Source organism: Prosopis cineraria, unplaced genomic scaffold, assembly GCF_029017545.1.
Source record: "Prosopis cineraria cultivar Desert tree isolate PC_DT_omini unplaced genomic scaffold, ASM2901754v1 PC13, whole genome shotgun sequence".
Taxonomy (NCBI): Eukaryota; Viridiplantae; Streptophyta; class Magnoliopsida; order Fabales; family Fabaceae; genus Prosopis; species Prosopis cineraria.
The window spans coordinates 35517127-35527834 of record NW_026555344.1 but is presented as its reverse complement, the minus strand read 5'-3'; the positions used below and the strand labels follow the sequence as shown (position 1 = coordinate 35527834).

Here is a 10708-nt window from a genome sequence, read left to right as displayed (position 1 = left end):
ATATGCACTGTGATGCAATATTTTAGTTTTTCATCGTCTTCTCAATAGGAGATGCCCCAGTTCATACGTCGCCTTGGACATGATATATATATATATATGCATTCATGAAAGCAAATCACCACTTTGTAAACAACGTTGCTATCTTAACTTGAGTTTTGAGAGTACAACAATACTGCTTAAAACATTTTCTTATTTATCCTGAAAAAGTTCATCCTTAATCCAGTTTGCACCTGAAAGTTTGAAATAAATAGGGACAACTTAAAGCTTAAAGAAAAGTGTTGCACATGCATTAAAATCTTGTGTGCAATGTTCTTTCTTTCATATCTTCTCCTATTCTTCGAAGAACTAATGCCACCAACACTCTTGAGTCCTTTTGTCAGTGCTAATTAAAAGTCTATGAGATGAATGAGATGACTACGTCACCATTGAAGTTATGTGGTATGGCCAAGACATCTATATTGACCTTATCCTCCTCCACCTTCTCTTCTAGTTCAGCTTGTGAACGGACTTCATTGGAGATTAGCCAGAGTCATTCATATTCATTGTGTCGTGTGCTTCTCAACACACACGTACACACTGTTATCTTAGAGCATCTTATACATGACTATTTCTTTGAAAATATACTTTAAGTTGCATATAGGTGGAAAACAGCAATTATTGAATTGATTCTTTGCAATTAGACGTAGAAAATGAGTAAAAGGATTCAAATATCTTAATAGCAGGACCAAAAGCCTCTACAATGACAGTCAACAAGGCCTGGAGTTTTCTCTCCTCTTTACTTTCTCATATTCACATTCTCTTAGTGGCTCATTTGGTTGCTAGAAAGAATAGGTATGGAGTGAATTAAAAAAATAAAGACAAAAATAAAATGATCAAAATGTGAATGGAAGAGAGATCAATCATGTTTACAAAAAAGAAGGGTAATTTAATTCATGAGATTGAAATTTAAGAGTCATTATTCATGAGATGTATACAAGTTTTGGTTATTGTCTTGTCACATTTATGATATATAGTATTAGGTTTTATCATTTTTAATATGAAAGGGAAAGTCATTCCATTCAATGAGCCTAATTCTAGCTTTTTCCACCAGAATAGAAGTATGCCTCTTCAACCTGCAAAACTCTTTCCATGTGATCTTAAGGTTAATCCCTTGACTTGACTCCCCATGTGGCCATGTGGACAGGGAGCAAAAAAAAAAAGAAAAAAAAAAGTATCACATCAGACCAGGCTTGACATCAAGTGCAATGGCACACAATGTGCTCCATAGCTCCTTTAGCCCTAGTGGTGCCATGCTGGAATGGAGAAAACAAAGATTTGGTCACTTTTCGTGCAATCTTGTAACCAATTTCACACCCAACATGTAGCATCCTAGAAGGAGAGCCTCTCATCCAAAATGCTCCATCATATTGAGTTGGAATTCCATTGGTGCTGAACTTCTGTTCTGCATTATTTACTGTAGATGACACCAATATTCAAAATGTACTCACCAAACTAACTTCTGCACTCTAGATGACGGTAAAAGGAATTAAGTATGACTGACCGGACAAAATAATATTTACAATTAGAGAATTATAACTGAATATATCAACATACTAGTTCAGCAGTCAGTACACGGCGTCGTCTGAAGTGCTTTTGAACTTTCAATGTTTTTTTGTGCTACATGAAGGGACAAGCAATACTAGATGGGGTAAAAAAGGGCCATCAAGTAATCCACGTGTCCAAGTTCATTCTAATTTGAACAACATTCTTCCTCCTTTCTATCCTCTACATGTCAATCTTGAGAATCATTTGCTGTAGAAGAGCAGCAGCCATTACGAAATAGACTCCAGTTCAGGGGCACAGCCTGCTAGCTTCATCTGCCCATCCAGTTCAGTTAGCACTAAGCGAACTTCACAAAAAGATGGGTGACATTTGTCATATGCTGCAAACTGATGAATTTTCTTTTTGATCTCAACCCAGCTTGATCCAGGACATCTCTTTTCAATACCCAGCTCCTTCATGGCAGTTCTGATTTTCGCAACCTCACTCCACCGAGTTACTTCAGCATACATGTTAACAAGGAGACTGTAATACCCACTGTTATCAGGCTCCAATATTGTCAGATTTTGAACAGCAATATAAGCAATTTCCAAGTTCCTGTGAAGTTTACACCCATTCAACAAGGCACCCCAAATAACAGAATTAGGTTCAAATGCCAAGCTTCTAATAATGTCTAAAGCTTCTTCAAGCAAGCCAGCCTTGCTCAACAGATCAACCATGCATCCATAGTGTTCGACATGAGGAGTGATACAATAATCCTGGATCATGCTCACAAACCTCTGACGGCCCTCTTCCACAAATCCTGCATGGGTGCAAGCACTCAAGACACTGATAAACGTTATTGCATTGGGTTTGATTCCTTTCCTCTCCATTTTATCAAACATTCTTAAAGCTTCTTGAGCATGGCCATGTACCGCAAGCCCTTCAATAATAGAATTCCAACAAAAGAGGTTTTTGTTATTTAATTTGTAGAAAACCAAAAGTGACCTATCTAAGTTCCCACATTTTGCATACATATCAATGAGTGCCGACCCTGTGTAAACATCAAGATCAAATCCATTTAGCATCAAGTAAAGGTGGACCTCCCTTCCTATGTCAAGTGCTCCTAGATGGGCACAGGCTGAAATGACAGTGGCCATAGTCACTTCATCAGGACTAAACCCACTATATATCATGTCATGAAATAGTGAAATCACATCACGAAATCTTTGGTTCTGAGAATAGCAGATCATCATGGTTGTCCATGAAATTATATCCCTGGAGGGCATTTGATAAAACAATAACTCTGCAGATTCAAAATTTCGTGATTTTGTATATCCATCAATCATGGTATTCCATGTTGCAACATTCTTTTCAGGCATTTCATCAAACAATCTCTGTGCAGAATGCATATCCTCATGGCGAACATGAGCTTTAATCATTGTTGTCCAAGCAAAAATATCTTTTTCACACATTTCATCAAAGACCATTGTTGAGCCCTTGATGTCACCCAAAGTCGAATAAAACTCAACCAAAGTAGTCTGAACAAACACATGCAACTCAAACCCATGCTTCCAAATGTGGCTATGAATAGCTTGGCCAAAACATGAGCTCAACAATAATGTAGAAGCCTTAACTAAGGAAGAAAACGTGTAACTGGCAGGATTCACTCGACATTGCAGCATGTGTGTATAATATACGAAAGCTTGTTCTAAGTAACAGCAATGAACTGAGCCTCTAATCAATGCATTGTAAACAAAAGTATTAGGACTCTCCATCTGGTTAAAAGCAGAAGTTGCAAAATCCATGCAAGAAAAGATTGAACAATAACTTATAAATTGATTCATCAAGAAGCAATCTTGGTTGGCATTAGTCTTAATCATGGAAGCATAAATCGATTCTAGTGTTTTTAGCTCAGAGCAAGCCTTCAGTTGGTTGAGAAATGCCTCTGACAGAGTGTGTGAGTAGCGGTGTTGTAAAAGATGCTTCAAAATTGAACATTTCGATACCATCACCTCAATAAACAATGTACGTTCCAAGGGCGAGGAACCTCTACTTAGCCGTTAAGCACTGTCTTCATTGTCCCCAGACACCAAAGTAACACATTTGGACTATAAAAATCCTGCCAAATTACAAGGAAAACAAATAAAAATATAGAGTTCATATATTAATTTCTATTTGCTATTTTCAAATGGTGAATTTTAGGAAAACGCTGATCATGATTTGAAAGAATGCATTTGTTAGAACAATGCTTATTTTCTGAATTACAAACAAAAATACAAAAGAGCTTTGTTTTCTATTGCCCTCATTCCTCTGTCCTTTTTTTTTTTTTAACTAGTTTTAATTTTAATATTGACTATGATCCATATATCCAGATTACATGTAAACTAAGTTAAATAAATGAAGATTTACTATGAAAATCATCTATTGAGTAGGCTTCATCTACTGGAAGCTAATTATATTTATCTTGGCGAAATCTAAATTATCTGAAGCCGCTAATTTAGTATTACAACTCATTTTATTCTTATCAATATCATAAGAAAAATAGATAATATGACTACACATTTTGGCCATGATAAGGGGAAAATTATTGAGGGAAACCAAAACCATTGTTGATTCTAAACAATTTCAAGGAAAAAAAAAATATATATATATATATATTCACTTTCACACGACAAAAATCAATATCACAGCCTCCAATGAATTGAACCATTGAATTGAAATATATAATAATCCAAATCAAATAGAATAATCAGCAGGTATAAAGCAGAAAAACAATTTAAAGAGAGAAAAGATGAGATATATTACCCGAAAATCTGAGCATCGAACTCAATTCATTTAACAAGAGAAAGATTGGGCTCAGAAGATGCGAAACAAGTGAGAAATGAAATTTTCTGTGCGACCAGGAGTTCTTGCTTTGGACTTCGCAAGCAGTGTATATCGAGTTTTCGAGAGAGAGAACGAGATATGTAGCGGAAGAGAGGGAGCGAAGAGCTGTATATGTCTGCGAGGACAGGGGAAGCCAACGAAGAGGGATGACCGAAAGAAATGTTGACAGGTTGAATTTAAAAAATTATGATTTTATTTAAACAATTTATTATCAACGTAGAGTGCAATTTGACTGAAACGACGTCTTTGAACTTGTCGTTTCTAACCTTCTCGTCCTGCTTCACTAGTCACTTGTCATCTGGTCTTCCCCCGGCTTCTGCCATAGCTTTGAAGAGTTTCTACTTTGTCTCTTGCAAGCGGGCGCTACGATGCTGGGAGCGAATATAGGCAGAAGAAAGTTGAATTGGAAAAGTTTGAATGTATTGGGGTTATGGATACTACAGAGAAAGCAGAGTATAGCGTCAGTGTCTTCATCATCCTCAACAGCCAAAGCGCCCCTTGATATGGCGGCGAAAGATGGTGAGCTACGAGTTTTCATTGTCGCTGGTGAGGTTTCTGGGGATTCTATTGCTTCCCGTCTCATGGCTTCTTTGAAGAATCTGTGCCCTTTTCCTGTCCGTTTTGCTGGTGTTGGAGGGTAGGCTTTTCTTCCTCCTTGAATTATCCCAGAGTTGAACATATTATTGCAGTGTATTTGGAATGTTTTGTATTGTAAGAATTCCATTTGTTCTACAGAAATCGAACTCCTCCAATGTTACTTGAATTTGGTTTCTGCTGTTTTGTTTTGTTTTGTTTTTTTTTTTTTTGGGAGGGGGGGTACAAACAAAACAAAGAAAGAAAGAAAAAGACAAAAAGAAAAGAAAAGAAAAGCAAATTCTGTTTTTCTTCTAATTGTTTCTTTAAGCAATGGAGGAATCCTAGTTCAGTCCCGAAAAAAAGGTCCATTTTCATCATGTCTTTGAATGCTTTGAATGTTTCCATCAGCCCAACGGATTGCTGATATGCAGTGAGCAATTGAAGTGTGAGTTAATGGTGTTCGGTAAGCCTCCAAGACAGAAATCTGAGATTTTGCATTAATTCTTGATTGAAAATTTGATAGAATAGCTGCACAGAAGGCATCTGTTTATTCTAGAACTGATCTGAAAATAATGGTTATAGGAACAATGTTAGGTTTTCCTCCTAATTTATAGTTTGTTAGTGTACCTATCATTGTTCAAAGCCCCAAAAATCCCCTCCCAGGCATGACTTGTGCTATTGTAACTTCATATTTCAGAATCCATGGAAAGTTTTATCAAATAATTCCTTTTGTTATATCTATTTCAGGCATAAGATGTCCAGTGAAGGATTGAAATCGTCGTTTCCTATGGAGGATATCTCAGTAATGGGAATATGGGAACTGCTGCCTTATCTGTATACAATCAGAGTGAGTGATGGAAATGAAGGATCTTGTCAATTTGATTTGCTATTGTAAATTGCAACAAGGGTCTATTCGTTATATATATATATATATATATTTAATGTAAATATGCTTGTTTCATATATTTGGAATCATATGTGAATGAGTGAATCTGTATGTATGTGTTAGAGATACCCCTACGCACACAAATGTAGTTTTACAAATATGTCCCCCCCCCCCCCCAATTGTCAGGTTAAATTGAAGGAAATTGTAGAGGCAGCAGCTAAATTTGATCCTCATGTTGTATTGACAGTTGACTCAAAGGGCTTTTCTTTTCGGTTTTTGAAGCAGTTAAGAGGTACTGATACACCTGCCTTGCTGGAAAAACTGATGCATATTTGTTACTGAAATTTTTGCTGTATGCAAATTCAACAATGCTTTTTGCAGCTAGACACAATCAGAAAAAGTTGCCTTCACCAGTACACTTCCACTATGTCGCACCATCATTTTGGGCATGGAAAGGAGGTGAAGCAAGACTACCTGGGCTAGCAGAATTTGTGGATCATCTCTTGTGCATACTTCCAAATGAGGCTGAAATTTGTAAATTAAATGGTTTAGCTGCAACCTTTGTTGGGCATCCTATGATAGAAGATATTCTAGAGTTGAATTTGGTATGAGCACAGAATCTTTGGATGCCAATTTTTTTTTTTTTGGGGTGATTTTTTTTAAACCAAAACTTCCATTTATAAAACGTACTCTTGCTCCATAACTTCTGTTTTTTTATGACTTGTCTCCTATTTTTGAACATTTTGGTTATAAACATTGGATGAATGTTCAGAGAAACAAATCACCTGCCCTTGAACTGAGGGCTGAAGGAAGCGGTGAAGATTTCTGTAGCAAGCATGCAGTGCCCTCAGGTAATGCAGATCCAGAGTAGCTCTCCAACTCGTTTTCAAATAAAAGCTGTAGCCCATTGTTTAAGGTAGTGCCATATATAAGAGTTCATGTTTCAAATCATCAGTACCTCTCCAATGATTTTCTTTTCTCTGATAAACATTTGTTTCTGCTTTCCTGCTTGCATTGGCAGAAACTAGATGTAGGTATAGCGTGACATGCCATTGTCAAAGTTTTGGGGAAAAATGGAGGTAGCTTTAGTTGGAAAAGTACAACAGTAAAAAGATACCTTAGTTTTGAACTTTATTATGGATTTGACCTTTGAAAATCAAATGTTTCATTTTGTAGAATTAAGTTGAAGTTTATCTATACTATAATATGATTTTCTTTACCATGGATAAATAAATTACTGTAGTATCTTATTGCAATAACTTTAAAAGAAGCCACTGTCATCAGCGTGCTTCCTGGAAGCAGAGTACAAGAAGTCACCCGAATGCTACCAATCTTTGCAAGCACAGTGGAGCTACTGAAAGAGACATTTCCTCAGTTGATGACCGTCATTCATGTTGCATCCAATCTGCATGTGGAAAATTACATTGCTGCTGCGGTTCATAAATGGCCTGTTCCTGTTATATTGATTCCAGGGGGATCAACAAACCTAAAATATGACGCTTTTAGTGTGAGTCCTATTGTCCCTCTAGCCTTACATTTTAAAAGTACGGTATTTTCTACTCATTGCATCTGAAGATTCAACTTGTAGTGGAAATTTCGTTTAATATTTCTGGTTTAGGCATGGTCTTGTCAACTGGTTTAATGATAACATGCAAAATTTTTGGGATGATGTAGCTCTAGTGCTCAGAGAGACAGACATGTAAGTCTACACTTGCATTGACATTTAAGAATTTGTCTTCCATAAAGATAATTGTTTTCTCATGTTGATGCAAATGGATAGTAAATGCCTTGGATGGTGGTATTGGCATTGGCTTCTGATTCTTCTTAGTTCATATCTTCAACTTAGATGTTTTTTTCCCCCAGAAACTTATATGTATTCGACTATTTGTAACACGGTTTCGTGTCATTTTTATTGATGTTGGATTCCTTCATATTCTTGGCCTGGAAACTGCAAATAGACATAAATCATGAATTGCAGGCAAGCAGAGTTGCATTATGCACATCTGGCACGGCAGCTTTAGAGCTTCAGCTTGCACGTTTACCTTGTGTTGTTGCATATCGAGCACATATTTTGACTGAATGGTTTATTCGGTGCAAAGCAAAGATACAATACATTTCTCTGCCGAACATTCTCTTAAATTCAGCCATTATTCCTGAAGCGCTTTTTCAATCTTGTTCACCTGGGAACCTAGCTTCATTGCTCAAGTAAGAACACAGGGAAATCATTCATGCTACTTTTATTTAGCAGCAAAACTGTTCTTTCCCTTTTGGAATATTAAAGTGAGATCCTTGTTAAATTTTGCAGGAATTTAATGCATGATAACAGATGTCGAGAGGAGCAAATAGTTGCAGCTGAAAAGGTTTTCAAACTTCTGTGCCCGTCAGAGAGGATAGTGCATAACTTTTCACAAGGAAGTTTGATAAATCTTGACTACACTCCAAGTATAGTTGCAGCACTCACCATATTAAATCATGGAAGGCAGAATTCCGTCATAGATTAAGGAAAGCCATGATGAACAGTTTTTCTGACTCAGATTGGGGTGAAATTATACTGGGCTCGGCCATGTTCAAGCTTGGCCTGGTGCCCAATCACATATTGGGCTGGATTGGCTAATCTGGGTTAGTTGGGCATTCTCCATTTTTTTAAAAACTTTGAATGATTTAAAGGAAGTTGAGCACTCATATTTTTGTACCTAGTGGATTATTTTGAGCTTATGATTGTTTATTTACATGTCTTAACATATTATATGCAGTGAAAATTTATTTTAAAAAAAAAAAAGATTTGGAGGAAATGGAAAGAAAATCCAAGTACAGAAGGTGAAGCCTTAAAATTATCATTGGGAGATTTGGTGGTCGGTTTTTGGGCAATTTTTTGTGGTAACTTTTTTAAGGCAAATGATGCAACCTTTTTTTTTTTTGGGTTGAACTACCCCAAGTAGCTTTGAATAGATTCAACTGTATTAATGTGAAGGGTACAAAAATGATCTCAAGGAATATAAAATAATTCCATTTGAGATATGATTGAATATTAAATATAAACATTTTTTTCTTACATTTAAACATTGATTCACTGTGTTGTTTTGTCTTCATTTTTTATTAGTAACATGTCACAACATATGCGACTCAAAACTTCTATTCAATTATAAATTTAATTGGGAGAATAAGGGTAAAGTTCCAACAAATTCATTCAATTATCTCCAAGTCTCATAAAATGCGTAAATTGCCACCCAATCCCAAATTCTTGTGTAATTATTAAAAATACCCTTACATTATTAATTTGTTTATCCATCATTGTCACTGGAGCTTCATAGTGCAAAATTGAACCTGAGACTACAAGGTTCCCAAAATAACCATTGGGCCACTTATACTTATTGACATAATAGTACACATTATATTATATATATATATATATATATATATATAAACTAGTGTCACCTTGAGTAGAAGGAAATAACAATTTGGCAAATGAAAATAACAACTTGAGTATGAGAAAATAATAATTTCAGTTTAAGTAAAAGACAATTCAAGCATAATGAGAATTTGGCAAAGGAAAATAATAACTTAGGTATACAAAAGTAATAACTTGGAAAATGATAATTATAACTTGGGTGTTAGGAAATAACAAATTTTTACCAAAAAAAAAAGGAAATAACAACTTGAGTTTAAGTCCAGCGCCACCAAGTGTCTCGGCAATCGACAGTGGTGGCTGGAGCTTTGATGAAGGTGGTGAATGAATGATATTTTTTTAAAAAAATAATGTAAGGAAATTTTTGTAATTGCATTGGGATTTAGGATTTAGTGGCAATTTATGCATTTTTTGGGATTTGGGGATAACTAAATTGATTGGCTAGGACTTCACAATAATTCTTCCAATTTAATATTTATATTTAAGTAGAATAGCATCATTTTTTATATAATTACTATGTAATTGCAATTATTTTTTCAAATGATATGTGTATAAAGAATTTTTGAATTTTAATACACACATATATAGAATAAATCTTATTTGTTCGATGTGGCTGGCACCTAAAAGGAGGTGAATTGAGTGATATTTAATTTTTTTTTGAATTTTAAAGAAGAGTAGAAGTAAATGATAAGATATTCAAGGAGAAAAAGCTTTTACACCAATGATTTATCCCGGTTCAGCCCAATAACTTGGTTTACATTTAGTCCTCAAGATTACCTTTGAAATTTTTTAACTATAATCACAAAATTTAGTGAGTGCTTGTAACTTTAGTACAACTCTCAAGATTTGACTAGCCTTATTTCAACAACAACCTTTGCTATAACCAACAAGTTGTTACAATTCACTTGAAAACTTAATTCTCTATAAAGAGTAGATTAAATATAATGAAAACTTAAGAACTAATGAGAGCATTTTCACAAATTTATCAAGAGTTGTAATATGAATAAATGCAAGATCTTTGATGTACAAATTGAACATTTTTAAGAATGTTTAGACTTTGAATAGCTCACTTATTGATAAAAATTCATGCTCTAAACTTAAATTGAGTCATATACATAGTTTGGCAAAGTTTAGACTATTGGAATAGTGAATGTAACTGTTGGTGACATTTCAAGCATGAAACCAAAAGATTTATGTGTGAAATGGAGTTTAGCCAAGTTCCAATCAAGCATACATGACAATTCAAGCGTGGACATGAGATGACTCCTACTTGATTTGTAACGTGTGAGAATTAGACTATTTTGTATAACAAATCAAGCGTAGATCTATCTATCTCTCACATATGAAATGGCTGATAGAAAGCCAAAGCTATTTGAGATGCAAATTATGCGTGGAACACTCTTTTACTCATGCGTGAAATGACTAGTCAGAAA

General features: G+C 35.2%; 2 protein-coding genes across 2 annotated transcripts; one reads left to right on the top strand and one right to left on the bottom strand.

Moving 5' to 3' along the window:
- Positions 1 to 1146: 1146 nt before the first annotated feature.
- On the bottom strand, positions 1147 to 4464 carry LOC129291020 (pentatricopeptide repeat-containing protein At1g06143). The gene is made up of 2 exons (XM_054928110.1): positions 4327 to 4464; positions 1147 to 3640 (listed from the first exon to the last, which is right to left on the bottom strand). The coding sequence occupies exon 2, from the start codon at positions 3528 to 3530 to the stop codon at positions 1812 to 1814; it is 1719 nt and encodes a 572-aa protein (XP_054784085.1). The 5' UTR covers positions 3531 to 3640; positions 4327 to 4464; the 3' UTR covers positions 1147 to 1811.
- LOC129291021 (probable lipid-A-disaccharide synthase, mitochondrial) lies at positions 4444 to 8594 on the top strand. Its single transcript, XM_054928111.1, has 9 exons — positions 4444 to 4576; positions 4695 to 5044; positions 5731 to 5830; positions 6056 to 6161; positions 6251 to 6474; positions 6642 to 6720; positions 7138 to 7376; positions 7848 to 8074; positions 8175 to 8594. The coding sequence occupies exons 2-9, from the start codon at positions 4776 to 4778 to the stop codon at positions 8368 to 8370; spliced, it is 1440 nt and encodes a 479-aa protein (XP_054784086.1). The 5' UTR covers positions 4444 to 4576; positions 4695 to 4775; the 3' UTR covers positions 8371 to 8594.
- The last annotated feature ends 2114 nt before the right edge of the window (positions 8595 to 10708 follow it).